Source organism: Peromyscus maniculatus, chromosome 1, assembly GCF_049852395.1.
Source record: "Peromyscus maniculatus bairdii isolate BWxNUB_F1_BW_parent chromosome 1, HU_Pman_BW_mat_3.1, whole genome shotgun sequence".
Taxonomy (NCBI): domain Eukaryota; kingdom Metazoa; phylum Chordata; class Mammalia; order Rodentia; family Cricetidae; genus Peromyscus; species Peromyscus maniculatus.
The window spans coordinates 175,559,536-175,580,547 of record NC_134852.1 but is presented as its reverse complement, the minus strand read 5'-3'; the positions used below and the strand labels follow the sequence as shown (position 1 = coordinate 175,580,547).

General features: G+C 42.0%; 1 protein-coding gene across 1 annotated transcript in view; it reads left to right on the top strand.

Moving 5' to 3' along the window:
• Cfap95 (cilia and flagella associated protein 95) overlaps positions 1 to 21,012 on the top strand; it is a 93,035-nt gene that overhangs the window by 29,798 nt on the left and 42,225 nt on the right. Inside the window, exon 2 of the mRNA XM_006985375.4 lies at positions 1,318 to 1,423. Coding sequence (XP_006985437.1) covers positions 1,318 to 1,423 — 106 coding nt within the window. The remainder of the gene's footprint in view (positions 1 to 1,317; positions 1,424 to 21,012) is intronic.

Genomic DNA, 21,012 nt, shown 5'->3' with positions numbered 1-21,012 from the left:
CAGGCAACAGGAAGTGAATGGAGACACTGGGCATGGCTTGAGCGCTGGACACTTCAAAGCCCACCCCGTACAGTGACACACTTCCTCCAACAAGGCCATACCTACTCCAACAAGACCATACTTCCTAATAGTGCCATTCCCTATGAGCTTATGGGGGCCAAGAACATTCAAACTGCCACACTAACCCAGTAAGGAAAGGCTCCATTACATCTTAATGATCTAATTACCTCTTTTTGGGCCCATTTTCCAGCACTGCCACTGAGGAAATCTAATTTATACCAGAGTTTCAGAGGGGACACACTGTGTTTAAATCTCACCAAGCAGGACCTTACAACAGATGGTTGGATGTATTTTTGGGTATTCCATGCACAGCCCCTGCCTTGTGTCCCTTCGGACCCTTCTGCAGATGCTTAGTCTTAACTCCCTTTATTTAATCTAAAAAAGCTCTAGGAAAACTTACTTCCGTGGCCAACCACAGCACTTCCTTTTCCTTTCTTATCACACCAAATCGCTCTTTCTCTTCCCCCACTCCTTTTAAAATTAGCCCTAACATCTTTTAGCCAAGATGATTGGAATGCTTTTTCTTTTTCCACACGTATTCTAAAAAGTGGGGCTTTGGGGCTGGAGAGGTGGCTCAGCAATTAAGAGCGCTGGCTGCTTTTCCAAAGGTCCTGAGTTTAATTTCCAGGAACCACATGGTGGCTCACAACCATCTACGGTGAGATCTGATGCCCTCTGCTGGCATAAAGTCGTACATGCAGACAGAGTACTAGAACATTAATACACATAAAATAAATAGATAAATCTTTAAAAAAAAAAAGTAGAACCTTGTTGTTTGGTTTTTAGCTGGTAGTTAACAGTTTCTTTGCGTGCTCTTTGGAAACAGGGACTATGCAGGTTATCAGTCAATACATCCTGCCTTGTTTGAAAAACAATGTAATTAAAATTCACGGAAGAGAGAATTTGTAAAGTGACAAGCTGCCTTTTAAAGCTGTTCCCATATCTTATTTTTGAATTTACTGTCAGTAATTAATCTACATTATTAAATAAGATCCAGTTCACTGGAGCCACTGAATAATTACTGTGTTAGTAAGTACTGTTTCTGTGACAGTGTAAGTTTTATTAAATATGCCAAGTTGTTTTTAGGGAGCAGTCTCCAAATTCTTTGAGAAGGGGTGAGAAAAACATCATTCATCATGAATCTGACAATTTATGATTAAGATAATAGCATGGAATATAGCAAATTAAAATTTTTAAATGCAATACATGGCCAATAAGGATTATTCCTAAGGGACTTTAATTTTGTTTTCCCTGAAGGCACCGTGACAGAGAAGCTTTTCCCAAAGATTATGACATAGAGGGTCCTGAGACGGTGAAAAAACTGTGTAATTCAACGTATTGGCGACTTGGGACTGACTGTCCAGTAAGTAGTTGCTGTTAATTTCTTTGTCTGAAATCTCTGTCATTCTGAAACAGCAAAAAGCAAGGTGAGGAGTATCTTTTCCAACATTGTTACTCATTTGTGACATTAATTAGGTGACTTAGTTGTAGTGCACTTAGCAAACCTGTACAATGCACCTACTTCTTAAGGTTAGAGGGTGAATTAGATGCAACAAAGTGCTTAGCATGCTACCTGACTGTATTGGTTTTCTGTTGCTATAACAAGATATCTTACATAGGCTACATATGAAGTCAAGCCATTTATTTTGACTCTCAGTTCTGGAGGTTTAAGTCTAAAGTCAGGTCACCTCACTGGTTTGATAAGGGTGGCATGTCATTGGGGAATGTATGTCAGGGTCACCAGCCCCATTTTAAGGCAGGATTAAGAGGGAAACTGAAACTGGGCCACCCAATTTCTTTTCAGAGTATACCCTCAAAAGAGTCTCTTACCTCTTAAAGATCCCCCGTGCTTCCCAGTTTTACCACTGTGGGAGGATGTGATGCTATGCGTTAGCAGCAGTGTCCTGCTGGAACAGCAACAGCTTGCTGGATAACTTCTGTCTTCCAGAAAGACCCTGTGAAGCGGGTGTTCATCTCCACTTTGTAGAGGCAGGGAGAGAGACTTCCGAGAGTTGAGCAGTTCATTCAGAGTCATGTACGCAGGGAATGGGAAAGTGAAATTTGAACCCAGGTGTTATACAAATCTTAAAGGGTTTTATTAATAAAAACAAACCTGGAGCTGGATAATGGGGTGAATGCTGGAAGATCAGAGAAGCAGAACAAGCCACAGCTTCCTCACGTCGCCAATTCCTTACCTGATCCTGTTTCCTCAGATTGGAAGCCTCTGTGTCCTCATCCAAATTGCTCTCAGCTGAACTGCTGCTAAAAAGCTTAAAAGCTTAACAAAGGCTCTTGTTCCTGGTCCTTGTGCCTTATATACCTTTCTGCTTTCTGCCATAGCTTCCTGGGATTAAAGGTGTGAGTCACCATGCCTGGCTGTTTCTAGTGTGGCTTTGAACTCACAGAGATCCGGATGGATCTCTGCCTCCAGAAGGTTAGGATTAAAGGTGTGAGTGCCACCATTTTCTGGCCTCTATGTCTGTCTAGTGGCTGTTCTGTTCTCTAACCCCAGATAAATTTATAGGATGCACAATATATTGGGGGACACAATATATAACCACAGCCAGGTCTCTGATTTTTTTCTTTTTCTTTTTTAAAATACTTTTCTCAAGATAGATGTTACAAGAAATTAAACCTACTATTAATATGATCACAAAATTTTGGGATCCAGGTACAGAAGCTTAGCAGTCTAAAAACTACTGTACTCTTTGTACTATACAATGGCAGTAGCTTTGGGGCTAGATAAAAGCCTGTTTTCAGGGATGGAAGAGATAATGAGTGATTGAGAGCCCTTGCTGCATGATCATGAGGACCAGAGTTAAGATCTCAGTACACACACAATAAGCAGGACATCTGTCACTCACCTGTAACTCCAGCTCCAAGGAGGACAGACACGAGATGATCAGCCTGGCCAGAAAAAAAACAAGTGAACTCCAATGTCAGGGAAAGACCTTGCTCCCCCACCCACCCCCAAATAGCAGGAGAATGGTAGAGAGGAACATGTGCCCTCTTCTGGCCTCTCTATTGGTAATGAGATCTAAGGAATGGGCACCTGAACATATGTGTACACATACACTGTGCACTCACACACAAAATCATATGCACACAACTAAATTCTGAAGACCCCATCCAACCCATTTAAACCTTGGGATGTCTTCTTGGCACTCAGCTCGCATGTGGGTCGAGCTCATGTGTCTGATGTTGAGCACAGTCAATGATGCCTCTGCTACACTCCCTCTAACCCAGGCCTTCTTGAGCATCTCTTGAGAGATATCCTCAGGTTCTGAAGAGCAGCTTTCTTGATGTTGTGGAAGATGAACATGCTGAGAACACCGGGTGGATCTCATGTTTTGCCTCCAAAGGCTGATACTCTCAGATGGCTTTGTGAAATTGGCAGGCCTAAGAAAAGGCATGATTATACATTGGAAATTATTCTAGAATATTCTCTATGCTCTATGGTAGATGGAATGAATTGACTTAGCATGGCAGTTTGGCTTCCTGTTGTAATGAGTACAGGTAGGATGACGTGGGAAATATGAGATTCAGTATAAAATTAAAGCTGGCTTGATGTGGAATGAGACAACTTTCAGGACCCAAAACAATGATAAAGAAGACATTTACCTCTGCACTGTTCTCATTCACACACATGGGGTTTTCTTGACATATCTATTTCTCTGTTCTCATATATAAATACATTTTACTGCTCCAGCCCAAATCACATGGGCAGTATGAGATTTCTGTTTTTGCCAAAGCTTCTTGTTCTTTGGCCCCTAAATGTCTCATTGACAGTCAGCAGCACATGGGTGGAGCTTATGTGTCTGATGTTGAGCTCAGTTAACAGCACCTCTGCTCCATTTTCTCCAAACCTGGGCTTTCTTGAGCAGTGCGTGATTAGAGCAAGAAAAAATTTGAGCAAGATGCACATTGGCTCTGGGTTGTGGGAGGTTAACTGAAATTGAGACTACACCATACAGGGTCTTAGACACTTCTTTCCTTGGCTTCTATATACTCTAGTGGTCAAGGCTTAGACTTAACGGGGATGTTTGCCTTTTCTATACATTTGGTGAAATGTATAGAAAATGATGATCATGAAAACCCTGCCCTTCCTCTACCAGCTTCTGAAGGAAGAAAGAAAGAAAGAAGAAAGAAAGAAGAAAGAGAAAGGAGAAGAGAAAGAAAGAAAGAAAAAAGAAGGAAAAGGAAAGGACATGACTGCACTTAGGTGTGGTGGAGGAGAAAGTTTATTATAGAGATGTGGGAGAGCATAGCCAGAGCCAGAGACAACTGTGAGAATACTGAGTAGACATGACCCTGAGCTGGATGAGGAGAGGGGGAGGGGAAGGGGAAGAGAGAAGAGAGAGCAGAGAGAGGGGAGCCAGGTGATTCAGCCAGGAGGCCCAAAAGAGAGTACATAATAAGAACCCGTAACCAAACTGGCTGGATTATATGGGAACAGCAGCCCAGCCTCCTGGGCTGGAGAGTTCAGAGTAGGGGGCGGGGTATGCAAGCCAGGAGGACACTGGAACAGGTAGGGACTGAGGGATGCTGGGAGAACCCGGTGGCCAGATCTGCTTTGATATATTAAATAAGCACCTCAGCTGTTTGTCCCTTTGAAACCTAACAGTTTCTAGTCTGTTTTTCTGATAGTTTTGTGTATAAAGTACTGATCCATCCATTTTTGTTTTTGTTTTTTATAGCAAAGCTACAAAGTTTTGGAGAAAAGTATTAATTACTATTCTCATTCTAAACCTAACCTGATCAATCTTAACATCACTTACTCATGCCCCAAGTGTTTAGGGAGAGGTAGACACCAGTTCAGGGCTTCCTGGCCACCATATGATGAAGTCCCATTTCCTGTTTTTACCAAAGTTTTGACCGAGGCCTAAAGTCTGGAACAATTTTTAAATTTTTTTTTTTTTTTGAGCTAGTATTTCATGTAGCCCAGACTGGCCTCAAACTTCCCTTGTAGGTAAGGGTGACCTTGAACTTCTGAACTTTCTTCCCCCACCTCCCAAGTGTTGCCTTTATACCCAGCTATGAACACCCTTGATAGTAGTTGAGAAGCACATTGCCTAAGAAGCTGACTTGCCTAGGCAGGACCATCTAAGACCTTCAAACCAGAGTAAAAGTGTTTGCTGTTACATTTTTGGAGAGTGCTGCCCAACGATTTGGAAGAGGATTTGTTTACCTGGGGATTGCTAGTTCCTTTTTCTCTGGCTGAGAGGGATTTCAAAGAAACCATTTAGAGAGACATGTGTCCTGGCATTTCAAAAATGTAGGGCCCCAGTCTGTGACACCAGCCTGAGAACCTTAGTGTGAGGTGCTGTGTCTGACGTGGCAGAAGAGAGGAGAGAGGGAGCAAGCTGCCCTCAGAGTGGCCAAGCTATCTTTGAATGTGCTCGCCTGGTTAAGTCGCAAGGTAAAATCTGCTGGACTCGTTTGACTGTAGGACCGGAGCAGAGAGCCAGCAGCCCAGCACAGGAGACCTTCTAAATCCCAAAGTTCAGGAGAGGAATTGCTGTTCCTGCAGTGGTAGGTCAGAGGATTGACTCTGTGTGGCGGTGGTGGTGGTGTGGGATCTTCCTAATAGACCACACTGCCTCCAGAGTCCAGTCAGAGACATGTGGTGATGGCAGGAAGCAGTGTGGTGTTGCCGCACTCGGAAGGAATAGTAAGAGTCATCCTAAACCCTCACCACGTACCAGCGGGAACTTCTGGATTATGTAGAAGAATAAAAGGATGGGTCAGGAAGTATGCACAGTCAGTCTTGGTCTAACTGTGGTCTTGTGGATCATGATCTCAGGGCTAGTTCCATGAGGTCCTGCTGGCACAAGGGAAATCATTATTGCATGAATGGTGGCAGTTCACTTCCAGTCATGAAGTGACTGCTTCTGCCTGGAGGTGGGGACCAGCCTGGCTCGTCATAGCATGTAGGCAGTGGGGCTATTACGCAGGGATTTGAGATAAACTGAAAAGGATTCATGTTATAAGCTATGGCAGTAAAATATAATCAGTCAAGACAATGACTGAGTCTCCCATCAGGGAAAAAATGATGAATGAGCCAGCCTCCACCGTGGGCTTGAAGGCCATCTTATAGTAAAGACAAAATAGGTGCATTGCTTTTTGTGATTAACCCTCTGTTTCTCAAGGATTGGGCTATGTTCTACCTATCACCTTAACTACAAAGGGTTCTTTGCTGCCTGTTCTGGAATGGCAATGGTGTCTTTGTTTCAAAAGGTTGTTAAGACCATCTTGCAACCCTGCCTTTGTTTCCAAAGGTTATTAACTGCCTGTTGTTATGACTACTTTGTTATGTTCTGTGTCTGTAAACCTGCTTATTGGTAAACTTGCCAACCCCTCCCCCCATTTGGAAACTCCCTACTCCTGAGCTATGAAAACCTTACCTTCCCCATACCCAATGCTGACCTTTTAAACCCCTCCCTGCCTTACTGGCAGGCAGCCCATGTACATGAATAAACAGCTTGTTTTAATTCATTGCTTGCTTTAGTTTGGCGGTGGTGATTTGGGTCAGTGGTCCTTCTCCTTGCATCTTTGGGATTGGGAGCTCCTGCTGCCTTGTTTGATCCTGGGAAGAAGTGGATACTGAGTATGTGTGTGTGTGGGGGGGGACGGGGGGTAGGGGGAATGAGGGGGATGGGGTGGGGGGGATGGGGTGGTGGTGGTAAGAGCTTTGCCTATCCCCAGCAAGCAGCAATTGGAGATCCTTAGTGAAAGAATGCCCAAAAGCAATCTCAAAAATGTCCTAGGAGAGGAGTTGGTTTTGAATGTCAGCCAAACCCATGTTCATTGGCTCATGTCAGGGGAGTAAGGGCCACTTAGCATTACATCTTTCCACCCAGTCTCTGACCCCCAGCCAGACCTGGCAGGCATCCATGAGTAGAGAAGGGGAAAAGTGCTGGTTTCACTGAACTGGGAACTTTCATAAATGGAATTAAACTCTTCTTGAGACTTGAAGGGCCCAGAAAAGCTACAATATCATCTCAAGATGTCTATCGAACTAAAAGTGAGAATGCCCCGGGAGTGGGGAACTGAAGGGGCAGTTTGGCTAAGAGAGTTTTGTGACTTGTCCTAACAGTGTTCAGTGTCACAGCTCAGTTCACTACGAAAAGCACCTGGTTTCGCCCTCTGCATGACTTAGGCAGGTACCATCTGGGACCTGTAGTATACAAAGAAGGAAACTGAGACCTTGTGAAATCAATCACTTGTTCAAGGTCAAATAACTTGACAGTGTATTCAAGTTGGCATTAAAGTCTAATGGCTGAAATATTGCTGCTGTAAGGACCAGGCCTCAGCAGCTCAGGGACTGACGGGGATACACGGAGTTGGCGAACTAATCACTCACTTGACTTTCCTATCTGACAGAGTAAAACTTAAGTCCCTGGGGCTGGCCAAAGAAAAAAGAGGAGAAACACACATACACACATACACACACATACACACACATCTCCAACATGTCAGGACCTCACCTAGGGTGCTGATGAATGGCAAGCCTTCAGCAGGTCAGAGAAATCTAAGAGGAGAAGCAGAGCAGGCAAACTACTGGACAGACAAACAGACACAGGAAGGCTTTTCTGAGGGCCAAAGCTTAGTTCTTCATTTTATTCTTCTTTCTGTTGCTTGTTCTACTCTGTTCTTTTTCTGTCCTGTTCTTCTGCCCTGATGGTTCCCTGCTGTCTCTCCTGATGTCTTTTTTTTCTAACTACTTCCTGATGTCTTCCTTCTACAGCTTTCCTGATGTTTTCCTTCTACAGTGTTCCTGGTGTTTTCTTTCTACAGCTTTCCTGGTGTTTTCCTTCTCCCGTGTCTTTATTTTTTCCCTTACAGCTCATATACCCCAGCACAATCTTTCAAGCAGTATAAAAAATTGCAATGTGGTTACATTCTATTCTTTAAGTGAATGATTGCAATGAAGACAAAGAAAACACAGCGTGTTTTCCATATGCCTTACACGATTAAACATTTTACAAATAGGTGAAAAACAAGTTGTCCCAAGAACCCACATACATTCATACCCAAGTAGCTTGCTTTAGATTAACGGAGTATAAGAAAGCAAGGTATTTTTATCAGCCAGTTCTTTTGCTGGCAGGCTGCATTTTGCAGTTACAAATAAAGGACCAATTTTTTTTTTATTTGTCTCAAAATGTAATCTTATAAAAATTCTTAAAGGAATCATAAATCTAAACTTTTATATATGAAAAAGAACCAGTCAGCTCTATTTTAAATACTCAGGGTGCATACCCACTCACCAATAGTTTTTTATATCAGGAAGCTGAGGACAGAAATGAGTACAAAGAATTAATCATCACCTTTGATCACCAAACCATCCTAGCAAAAAGTATGTCAGCCAGCTATAGCCAGGCTGTCATTGTCCTTATTTCTTGACCTCAAGGATTCCCTCACTCAACTATGTGTCTTTCTAAACTTTAAATTGTTCCCCAAGATTTTCTACTCCAAACATCAACAGGAACACCCTAACCTAACCTTACTAACAATTCTACATATCTAAATTCTTTCTGGAGATGGTGGTTGAATCATTAATTTGTTTCCACAGCAATGCTTGAAAGAAGTCGATCACTATTATTATAAGTACCAGTGTTTGTCCAGTGAAGGGCCAGAAACCCCCTGAGAGTTTTCATACAACCCATAGATTACGAGGTATATGGTAACCATGAAGGCAACAATCAGAGCTATGCTCAATAACATCGTGATGTCCTCAGGACATGTAGTCTTTGGGGCTTTGCCTTTCCAAGGTTCACTCAGGTGTGGCTTTGCCAACCACCCAGCCATGTTCAATGAGTTCCAATGCTGCCTGTTGGTCTCCTTGCATGGCTCCCAACACTGATACTCTTCCAGTATAGCTGAAGGTTTCCTGTGTCCTGGCCTGCCGGCAGTCAGGACAAATCTTTCCCATTCGCATCCCCCAAGTAAACACACAGAGACTTATATTACTTATAAACTGTATGGCCATGGCAGGCTTTTTGCTATCTGTTCTTATATCTTAAATTAACCCATTTCTATAAATCTATACCTTGCCTCATGGCTCATGGCTTACTGGTATCTTACATCATGCTTCTCCTCGTGGTGGCTGGCAGCATCTCCCTTACTCTGCTTTCTTCCTCCCAGAACTCTCTTCTCTCTTGTCCTGCCTACACTATACTCTCTGCCTGGCTACTGGCCAATCAGCATTTTATTTATCAATCAATCAGAACAACACATTCACAGCATCCCCAGTACTTCCAGGCTGCCTCTTGCATTTGCCACACTGCTCCACAATGAGTCCATTAGCTTGTTGATCCCAATACAATGCATCCTGCACTCTGTAGTCTTGCTTGAAATAATACACATTTCACTGTATATGTCTAGATCTATCTATCTATCTATCTATCTATCTATCTATCTATCTATCTTATATAATGTATCATTCTATGTTGGGACTTTGATGTCCTGCATCTGAGCTTCAGCTTTGTCCCTGTCCCTCAAGTTATGTGTATGAACATGCTGTCTAGCTCTTTCCCATCTGTTCCCCCTCCCCTAGAATGCTTTCTCAGCATTTTCACTTTTTTGCAAGATTTCTGCTGAGTGGCTGCTACTTATGTCCAACAATATTTCTGTTTAGCTAGTTAAAAGTCTGTATGCGTGAATTCCCTGGCTGTAGGGATTACTGTGGGCATCATTTATTTGTAGGAGTATCCAACAGGACTCTGTCTATATTTTGGCTAAGGCTCTAAGAACAAAGCAAGTTTCACAAACTGAAGCAAAGCATGAACTTACATGTGCAAGGCTCTCATATACGTTGGTACCATTAGGCCCCCATTCACATGAATGGTACAAGAAGCTTGGGATCCAAGATGCCCAAAGAGGAGTTTGAGAATTTGGGTAAGGCTGTTCTCTAGGGTGCATCTGTAAAGCTCCTTGGATGGTGTGGAATTATAGACACAAGGCTCTGATGATCTCCCCAAAGAAGCAGAAGAGAAGGAGGGAGGTGGCTGCATGATTGCCAGGGATGGAGCAAGGATGTCCTCAGGCCAGGTAGTGGCTTTTGTGAATCAAGTGTGTGCCACAAGGAAGAGAAAAATGACATGGTCATTTCAGAACCTGTCCTCAGGTGGGATGGGAGGAAGAACACCTGAGTTTCCAGGGGTTGAAGTAGGATATTGTTTTATTTACATTTTTTTTACTGGGTTTTTGCACAGGAGTACTGCATTGGCATGACTTCCATCCCCTCTCTAACTCCTGTTTCCTCCCCACCTCAAATTCATGACCTTTGGAGCAGTATTTTAAAATTCAGCCAGCGTCACCCTGCATCATGAGATATACCTTTTATTCTTCCCAGAGCAGATCTCAAAGCTGCCAGAGCATTCCGAAGAAGGTCATCTTTGAATATCCATAAATGTCAGGAATGGGTGGTGAAACAGACATTCCGGATTGCATCCTGCCCTTCTTCTGCCTGCCTCTCTTCTGCCCCACATCCCAATATCCTTCCATCAGCACCTCTCACCCCCACTCAGACAAGAGGGGTCCAGAGAGTAGGGACCAGTTCCAAGAGTGCAGTAAGACAATTGTGCCTCCTGTTTCCACTGAAGTAGATCAGGCCAAAGCAAGCCCAAGACAAAGGTTCTTCAACTTTAAATGAAATGTGGCCTTTTATAAGGGACTGAGCATTCAGCCTACCCAGCAAGATGCTTCTTGGGAAAGAAACAGCTAGAGCAGGTAGCCAGAAAAGTCCTGGGGCTAGTTTTATATTTCATCAAGCACAAGAAAGGACTAGCCCCTCCAAATGACTGAGCAACGGCAGCGGCTGGAGGAGGAAGGACGTTTGTTTTCTAGTTGTTCCCAGGAAGAAGTCCTGTTTACTCAATGACCAGTTACAGATTTGCCTGTTAAAGGGCAGCTCAGGCTCTGAACCCCCTCTATTCTCTGTCCTCACTTTGGTTTTCTTTGCAGATCACGAGCCACATTTCAGACTTAGCTTTTGTCTGTCTCTACTAGAGTACAAGCTCTATACATGTAGGGTCACTGGTCTGTTTTGGCTCCTGTTAGAGCCCCAATTCCTAGAGCAGTGCCCAGCACATAGTTTGTATTCAGTACATATTTGTGAAAGGAAGGAAGGAATGAAGGGAGGGCTACATTAAATAACTATGTATTGAGGCATCATCCTCAATGTTATTGTTATTGTTATTATTATTAGTGTGTGCATGTACACACACAAGCATGTGCACATATACTTTTACTTGGTGAGCCGTCTTTGACATTGAGGTAGGAGCCACTGGATAAAGGCCACTTCACAAGAAGTGGTTTGTGACTCCCCTTGAACTAAAGATCTTATTTGTATGTAGAATTGAATAAAGTCGAAGGAGAGAGTAAGGCACTCGTTACCAGAGGTTTGGAGAGGAAAGGTAGGAGTGGGAGAGGGTGGGGAGAGTGAGTAACTAGTACCAGGTGCCAGTTAGGTAGAGTGAATGAGTGCTGGTGTCGTATTGCACAGCACCAAGGCTATATAGTTCATAACAATGGGATTTTGAAATAGATAAAAAAGAGAAGGTTTTGCCAGTCTTTAAAGATATGGTAAACATTTGAAGTAATGGCTATAATAATTATGTAGATTTGGTCATTGTGCAATGCAATGTGTTGAAACATCATAGTCTATAAATTCATGTAATTAGTATTTATATGAAAAAGATTTTAAAAAGAATAATATGCCTAAATATGAACTATGTTGGTGGAAAACATGGCATTGAAATTTAATGACCCTAAAGGGGAAATAAGAGGGAATAATTATATCAGGTCTCAGACATTCTGGTATAACTCACTTGATTAGTTCAGATATCTACCTTTGACTTAGTAGATGGTAATTGACAGTGTGACTTTAAAGATACTGTAGTTAGAATTTCTTTGGACCGCCAGCTCCCAAATAATGACACAGAGACTTCTTATTAAGGATGAAAGCTTGGCTTATTCCCAACTAGCTCTTTTATTTTTTTAATGATTTATTTTTATTTTATGTGCATTGATGTTTTGCCTGTATGCATGTCTGTGTGAGGGTGTCGGATCCCCTGGAGCTGGAGTTACAGACACCCAACTAGCTCTTTAAACTTAAATTAACCCACTTATATTAATCTATGTTCTGCTGCATGACTCCTTACCTCTCCTCAGTACTGTACATCCAACTTCCTCCATATCTCACTGGCGAATTCTCCATGCCCCAGATTCTTCCCAGAGTTCCTATCTCTCTCCAGAAGTCCTGCCTATCCTCTCCTGCCCAGCTATTGGCCATTCAGCTCTTAATTAAACCAATCAGAAGGCGCCTTTCCCCCTACATTGGGTACCAAGTGTTGTTTCTAACTAAGTTTCTATTGTTCTATTTACCAATAAAGACTCAGGAGTCAGATGTTGGGGTGAATACCTGTAGCTCAGAGAAGCCCAACAGCAACCAGCTGACCTTCCTTCTTGGCTGGATATCCACCAGGAGAGCTTCTCTCCAGCCATTCCAAACCAAAAATAAAAAAAGACCATGAAACTCCAAGTCCCTTCCTACTCCTTCCTGTGTATCTCCCTATCCATATTCCTGGCTCCTCTGTACTCCCTATGGTTAATTCTTGTTAACTAGTTGCTGGTTCTGCGGCCTGATCCATGATTGATTTTATTAACACAGCCTTGGGGTTTCACAGTGTGATCAAATACCCTACAATAAGATGCCTCTTGTCCTTCCTGCCTAAATATCTGAAGGAAGCACACAAATCAGAATCTTACAGATAAGTGACTTGAAGTGCTGTTATCAAAGGAAGGCATTGGGCAGTGGGCTGCTGAGCTGGGCCAGCTCTTGTTTCCTACCTCTGCATCCTCCTAATTGTTGATGGCAGCCTTTTGTGCATCCTCCCCTGGAACTCCTTTGGACCATCTTTCCTAGCATCAGCACAACTGCATCTGCCTTTCCTCTTTGAGGAGTTCTATATACATTCTGGCCCACTGAGTGGTCCTTGCCTGATTTCTGCTGCATCTGTGGGTTTATTTCTTCTGCCAAATATCTTCTCTGCAATTTCTAAGGATTTGGGACAGGAATGAAAACAGGGCACACACCATGTAGATCACATCACTCTCCTTTGATGCTCCATTTCTGCACCAGTCACCATGCCTTAATTTAGCACAGGCATGAACTAGTTTTTTCTTTAATGTATATCAGTTTGTTTAAGCAGGTATGGGGTTGCATTTTATTAGTGGTCACAGACATACATACATGATGGAACACACACACTCTGTAGTCCTTTGCCTCTACCACCTGTTTATATGGCTTTGTGGAAGTAATTTTTCATTATGCTTATAAAATCATGAGTTTGAGAGGTGGGGGTGACATGAGAGGAGCCACTGAGGGGAGAGGGGTGTAGCTTGAGTTTTCCTGCTTTGCCCACAGTCAGGACAAATCTTTGTCACCCGCCAGTCCCACAGCCGCTCAGACCCAACCAAGTAAACACAGAGACTTATATTGCTTACAAACTGTATGGCCGTGGCAGGCTTCTTGCTAACTGTTCTTTTATCTTAAATTAACCATTCCCATAAATCTATACCTTGCCACGTGGCTGGTGGCTTACCGGCATCTTCACATGCTGCTGGTCATGGCGGCGGCTGCAGTGACTCTCCGCCTCAGCCTTCTGCTTCCCACAATTCTCCTCTCTCCTTGTCCCACCTACTTCCTGCCTGGCCACTGGCCAATCAGTGTTTTATTTATTGACCAATCAGAGCAATTTGACATACAGACCGTCCCACAGCACTTCCCCTTTCTTTTTTTTAAAAGGAAGGTTTTAACTTTTACACATCTCCAAAGTCAGCTTGGTATATTTGGGAATTTGGGCGTAGCTTCTCTTACTACTTCCTGCTGGAGGGGGGCGCTGTATCTTATGGGGACACAAAGAAAATTTTAGGATCATGGAGTAGTCCGTGAGACAGTATCGTCTGAGCCAGTTGCCTTGAAACGATTCTGGATGTTGGATCATCTGGGCCATGGTGTCATTGGAGACCTTTCAGGTGGTCTTGGCTGGTCAAACCTGATGTATCTTAATCTGGAACAAATCCACAGCCTCTGGCTTTCTGTGGAAACAAAAGCAGAGCCTCCTTTCCAAAGCAACATATCCTTACATCCAAATTTTGAAGTTAAGGTACCTTTAAAACACACATTTTGGCATAACTCAACAGCTTTTGCAATCAAATGTTTCTCTTCAGTTACGAATATCAAAGAGAACATAATCCAGATTCTCTGTGTGGTAGCCATCTTTATGTGGCTTATGTTTTATATTACCTTGAGCCTATTGCTTTAAACTGCAGCCTTCTAAGCCTGAAACGGCGCTGTGGCTGATGGCTCCACCCACTTCAGCTTCCCAACATGGCGGTGGTACGTTTTCCGCCAGCTCTGGGAGCCATCGTGGGTCTATGCTTTTATCCAAGCAGCGTGTAGCCCAGAAACCTCTTTTTGTTTTGTACTAGCAAAGGCTAAATCCACCACGCAGCTTAATGTGCCACTTGCAGAGGCCTCATTCCCGCCATACTGCAGACCGAGCTCACACACTAGGAACCCGCCAGTAGCTCAAACCGGCAGGCTGCCGCTCATTTGAGAGAGACAATTAGGAAACTGTTTTTAGCTCCATTTTAGAATCTTTTCTCAGGTTTTAGGTAGAAACTTTTGCCAACACGTTGGGCGCCATTTGTAGCTTGAGTTTTCCTGCTTTGCCCACAGTCAGGACAAATCTTTGTCACCCGCCAGTCCCACAGCCGCTCAGACCCAACCAAGTAAACACAGAGACTTATATTGCTTACAAACTGTATGGCCGTGGCAGGCTTCTTGCTAACTGTTCTTTTATCTTAAATTAACCATTCCCATAAATCTATACCTTGCCACGTGGCTGGTGGCTTACCGGCATCTTCACATGCTGCTGGTCATGGCGGCGGCTGCAGTGACTCTCCGCCTCAGCCTTCTGCTTCCCACAATTCTCCTCTCTCCTTGTCCCACCTACTTCCTGCCTGGCCACTGGCCAATCAGTGTTTTATTTATTGACCAATCAGAGCAATTTGACATACAGACCGTCCCACAGCAGAGGGGAGGCTGGGAATAATACAAATATAGCACTCATATATGGAATTCTCAAAAATTTAAATGAAAACATTCAACTCCCCATTGCTCCATCCTCAGCTTACTTCCTATTACTGAGTCAATGTCTACCCAAATACCCAAAGTAGGTCATAATTAATCCCTAATCCTTATTTTCATTATTTAAATATTTTATTTGTTTAAAATTAGCTTATAAAACAACAGCTGGAGAGACAGCTCAGTGGTTAAAAGCCCTTGCTGGACCCAGGTTCAATTCCCAGTGCCCACATGACAGTTCACAACTTCCTGGAACTCAAGTTCCAAGGGATTCTTTGTCCACTTCTGACCTCTGCAGGCACCAGGTGTACACGTGGTACACAGACAAACTTGTAAGCAAAACACTTACACACATAAAAATGTTCAGACAAGTAAAAAACCAAAACTAACAGATTTGTACATGGCATTTTTATACGTACTTGATTTTGGTCGATTCTGTCCCTGTCCGCCATGTCTCCTCATTCCTCTGTCTCCTCTCTCCACGGCTCCCTTTACCTCATTGTCTCTCTTTCCCACTTGGTTCTATTCTCTCCCCATCCTACCGCTTTCCTTAAAGAATCTTCCTTCTTCCTTTATCATTTCATGGGCTCCTTTCTAGTTTCCTGGCCTTTACGTATTTACTCCCACCTAGATATAAATATTTAACAGCTGTAGGCTAGAATCTGTATATGAGAGAGAGAGCACGTGGCATTTGTCTTCCTGAGCCTGGGTAACATTGCTTGATACAATATTTTCCAGCTTCATCCAGTTTCTTGCTAGTTTCATTTTTCTTTATGGCTGAATAAAATTCCACTGTATATATGTAAAATAGTATCTGGTGCAAGTACCATCAATTTTATGGTCAGATCATAAAAAACCTATTGGTTGTGTTCCAATAATTAGAGTATCACATCAAAGTGATGAATTTCACGTAAGGCCAAAGCTTTTCTCTATCAAGATAAAGAGATCACTCTGGGTCTAGAAAAGGCTGCAGAAGGGGATGGGAAGGTGAAGTACAGGGTAGGACCGACTGGCTTTCCATCTTTCTACCTGCTTCACTTCCCCCCACTCCAGACAACTCAACAACTAGAAGGTACTTTCGTGATGGTCTGCTATTAACCATGCAATCAAGGCTAGTTCATGACAGAAAATGGTTTTGGGATATGTCAGAATGATCAGAGAACAAAACAGAGATTACCCAGGAAAACAACAAAACAAAACAAAACAAAACAAAACAAACAAAAAACCCACAAAATCTTCTTTGAACAGATAGCAGGGAAAATGAAAAATTTTTTTCTGATGTATTCTGAGAGTCCTATCTGTTCAAAACAGGGTTGGCTTTATTTGTGGGGACCTTTATTTGTGAGGTCCTTCAGATTGAGTTAACCTAGATATAGAAGCAGATATTGACCAGGGTCTCCAAGGACAGCACAATGGTTTAGAAACAAAAATGACCTTTCTGGTGACCTGCTATTTATTTATTTATTTATTTATTTATTTATTTATTTATTTATTTATTTATTTATTTGATTTCTTGGTTTCCTGGAGAGAAGGTTTCTTTGTGTAGCCTTGGCTGTCCTGAACTGGCTTTGTACATCAGGCTGGCCTTGAACTCACAGAGATCTACCTGCCTCTGCCTCCCGAGCATTGGGATTAAAGGCTTTTTTTTTTCTTTTAAATAGATGAAGCAGGTTTTATTTTTCCATTTTCAACTTCTTTTTAATTAAAAATATTTCATTCAAAATATTTTGATCATGTTTTTCCTCCCCTCTCCCCTCCTAATCCAACTTTGTATACTCTCTCTCTCTCTCAAAAGCAAACAAGCAAATAAACAAAAGCCACAAGGCACACAAATGAAAATAACAAGAAAAACAAAAATTAAGCAGATAAACCCTATGAAACAAAAAAAAAAAAAACCACCCTAAAATCAACACAAATAGGCAAAAGACCAGTAAGACAAAAGAATGCCACAATACAGAAAAGTGAAAAAAGTTCACAAAAACAGCATTTTTGCATTGGCCAACTGCTCCTGGGTGTGATACCTGCCCTGAACTGTGGTTATTATACCTAGTAAAACTCTGTTGGAAAAAATCAGTTTTCCCTCTCCAGAAGGTAGTAGATAACTTCTTGGTTAGGGGTAGAACCCTGTGTCCATTTCCTTTTCTTAATACTGGGATCCTGTCTGGCTTGAACTTGTTCGGGTATTGGGAATGCTGCTACAGTCTCTGTGAATTCATATATAGATCGGTCCTATTGTGCCTAGAAGACATGGTTTCCTTGAAGTCATCCATGACTCACCTCTTGCTTTTTACAGTCTTTCTGCCTTCTATAAAGCCTCCCTCAGACTTTAGGGGAAGGCTTTGCTGAAGAAATCCTGTTTGTGACTGATTGTTCCAAAGTCACTGTCTTCACACTGTCTAGTTGTGGCTGTCTGCGTTAACTCTAATTGACTTCGAAAGCTTCTCTGATGCAGGCTGAGCAAGGTATTGATCTATGGGTATAGCAGTATGTTACTAGGGATCATTTTAGTGCTATGTTCCATTATGAGAATACTAGTAAGAGAATTTCCTTTAGGCCCATGACCTACCCAATCTCAGGTTCTTGGCTCCTTAGGCAGTTTTATCTCATGGACTGGGCCTTAAATCCAGTGAAAAGGTTGTTGGTTACTACCATAACACTTGCACCCCTGTTTCACGAGCATATCTTGCAGGCGGGTCAGTTGTAGGTCTTAGGGTTTGTAGCTGGGTTGATGATCATCTTTTTCCTCCAGTCGTGTGCAGAGTGACTTCCAGCACCATGAATGCTAGTCAGTAGTGAAGCTTCTAGTTAGGCACCAGCTTGATTCTCTGTGTCCAATGACATCCATGTCGTCTCCAGCACTAGGGCCTTACCATCAGTTGCGGAGAGCAACCAATAGACTTGGCAATAGTCTGTGACGTTTGGAGTCCCATGGGAACTCTTGTAACCCATTCCTGGAACAGGAGGTTTTACTTGGTGGCATGAGATTTCTCGTTGGTGCATTTTCTTCCCTATTATTTGGTGACTCCATTAAGATTCCTTCCATATATGTATATGTTTTAAGAAGCTTCTATGGGGCTGGAGAGATGGCTCAGAGGTTAAGAGCACTGCTTGTTCTTCCAAAGGTCCTGAGTTCAATTCCCAGCAACCACATGGTGGCTCAAAACCATCTGTAATGAGATCTGGTGCCTTCTTCTGGCTTGCATGGATATGTGCAAGACAGAAGACTGTATAGATAATAAATAAATAAATCTTTAAAAAAAAAAAAGCTTCCACAATAGTAGTTGTTCATATTTTTCAAATAGCCTTTAGTGGTAGTTGTTCCTCCCTGTATTTCCTTCTTTACCCTTCTCTCCCACCTCCCTATTTAATCCTGCTTTTCTAGTTTCACCTTTTTGACTCCCTAGCATCATATTTTAATTCTGTTTCCTACGGAGATCCTCTCCTCCCACCTAGTCCCTTACTAGGTACCTAGACTCTGTGGTCATTCAGGTTGTAACACACATATTGAAAACTTATAAGTTAACATCCGCATATAAGAGAAAACATACAATAATTGTCTTTTGGGGTCTGGGTTACCTCATTCAAGATAACTCTTTTTAGCTCCATCCATTTGCCTGTAAATTTTATTTCTTTAATGGCCAAATAATATTCCATTTGCATACACATATCACATTTTCATCATCTATTTGTCAGTTGATGGGTATGTAGGCTGTTCCCAACTTCTAGCTATTATGAATACAGTATGTCCTTATGATTCTCTGGATTTCCTCGGTCTCTTTGTAATGACCCCTTTTCATTTCTGATTTTATTAATTTGAATCTTCTCTCTTTGTCTTTTGGTTAATTTGGCTAATTATTTGTCAATCTTGCTAATTTTCTCATATGTGACTACTTTCTTTGTGTCTAAGCATGTGGTCAATTTTGGAGACAGTTTCATAAGTGACTGGAAAGAAAGTATATCCTCTGGTGTCTGGGTGGGATGCTCCATGTCTCTGTTAGGTCCAGTTGATTTATGCCATCATTTAACTCTGGTATTTCTCAGTTTAGGTTTTGTCTGGATGACCTGTCCACTGGTGAGAGTGGAGTATTAAACTCCCCCACCATCACTATGTGAAGACCATTATGTGGTTTTAGCTGTAGTAGTGTTTCTTTTATGGGCTTGGCTGTCCTTATGTTATGAACATAAATGTTTTGAATTGTAATATCCTTTGGTAATTTTTTTAATGACTATGCAATGTCTGTCCTTACCTCTTCTGAGTAGTTTTGGGTTGAACTCTATTTTGTCAGATATAAAATGGTGACACCTGCTTGCCTCTCGGATCCATTTGCTTGGAGTACCTTTTCCCCTTCTTTTACTTTGAGGTGATGCACATCCTTGATGGTTGAGTATCTTTCTTTGATCATCAGAAAGATGGATCCTGTTTTCTAATCCAGTCTGTTAGTACGTGTCTTTTTATTGGGGAAATTGAGACCATTAATATTGAGTTATTAATGAGTTGTATTTATTGATTCCTGCTATTTTGTTGTTATGTTATGGATTCCCCCCTCCTCTTTTGATTTGCTCTTCTGGCATTATTTATTCCTTGTGTCTTCTTGGGTGTAGTTAACCTCTTCAGACTAAAATTTTCCTTCTAGTGACTTCTGTAGAGATGGATTAGTACATAAATCCTGCTTAAATTTGTTTTTTTTTTTTTTTATCATAGGATGTTATTCTTTCTTCAGCTATTATGATTGGCAGTTTTGCTGGATAGAGTAGTCTGAGCTGGCATCTATGGTCTCTCGAGTTTGTAGAGCATGTGTCCAGGCCCTTCTGGCATTCAGAGTTTCCATCAAAAATTCAGATGTTAGACCAAATTCATTCTCACAATATCCTTTCTTTGTTTTGAACATTTAGTGCTTTAGTTATTATGTATTGTAGGGAATAATTTTTCTCATCCCGTCTGCTTGGTATTCATTTGTACCTTGAAGGGCATTTCTTTCTGTAGATTGGAGAAACTATTTTTCAAAACTATATTCTGTGCCTTCGACCTGTGTTTCTTCTCTTTCTTCTGTCCCTATTATTCATAGGTTTGGTCTTTTTTTTATAGTGTCCCAGATTTCCTACATGTTTAGTGCCTGGGTTTTTTTAGACTTAACATTTTCTTGGACTGAGATATCTATTTCTTCTACCTTGTTTCCAGCACCTGAAATTCTCTCTTCCATGCCTTGTAATGTGCTGATGAGCTTATCTCCGAGGTTTTTATTTGGCATCTAAGGTTTTCATTTCCATTTTTATTTCAGTTTGGGTTTTCTTTAGTGATTCTATTTCTTTGTTAAATGTACTTCCACGTATTGAAATGTTTTCATTATTTCATTCAACAGTTTGTGTTTTCATGATCTTCCTTAAGGCATTTATTCATATCCTCTCTGAAGTCCTTGAACATGCTCGTAATTATTATTTTAAAGGACATGTCTTGTGCTTCAGCTAAATTGCCTTTCTATTAGCTTATGGCAGCAGAGTTGCTGTCTTCTTGAAGAGCCATATTGTCTTGGCTGTTCGTGTTTGTATGCTTTTGTGCTGGGATGTAAGCATCAGAAGTTATGATGTTTGTGGTATTTCGTGATGTAGTTATCAGGTCTTGTCTTGGTTGGGTGGGATGTTCTGTTCTTTGGTTGCCATTGCTCACTGTATCTTAGGTAAATGCAATGATTGGCTGTGGGTAGAGAGTGTTTCTTCAGGTCTTTAGGTGACACAAAGGAATGGAGATGGGCTAGAAGTCAAGGCTGAGAGGGGCAGCAAAAAAGAACTCACGGGATCCT